The 300-nt window shown below is 56.3% G+C and overlaps 1 protein-coding gene across 1 annotated transcript in view; it reads right to left on the reverse strand.

Moving 5' to 3' along the window:
* The window catches only part of poln (polymerase (DNA directed) nu), a 31,043-nt gene that overhangs the window by 9,207 nt on the left and 21,536 nt on the right, over positions 1-300 (reverse strand). The window contains 1 exon segment of the mRNA XM_031850954.1: positions 136-247. Coding sequence (XP_031706814.1) covers positions 136-247 — 112 coding nt within the window.

The following is a 300-nucleotide window of genomic DNA, read 5'->3' on the forward strand; positions in this document are numbered from 1 at the left end:
GGGGGGGGGGGGGGGAATGTTGAGGGTAGGAGGACTGGGGGAGTGAGAGAAAAACCATGTGGAGCGTCAACACTCACCTTGGCATGGCGATCAGGGAAGAACCAGAGAGTGTGAGTGTGAGTGTGTGTGACCTACCACTGAGAGGCCAACATGGTAAAGACGTCCGCCTGTGGGTTGATGAAAATGCGGAGCAGCTCAGGGTCAGAGGAGAGGTGAGCCAGCAGACGCAGCTCCACCTGGCAGAAGTCTGACATGTACACACACACACACACACACACACACACACACACACACACACAC

This window comes from Anarrhichthys ocellatus, unplaced genomic scaffold, assembly GCF_004355925.1.
Source record: "Anarrhichthys ocellatus isolate YVR2014 unplaced genomic scaffold, GSC_Weel_1.0 scaffold11, whole genome shotgun sequence".
Taxonomy (NCBI): Eukaryota; Metazoa; Chordata; class Actinopteri; order Perciformes; family Anarhichadidae; genus Anarrhichthys; species Anarrhichthys ocellatus.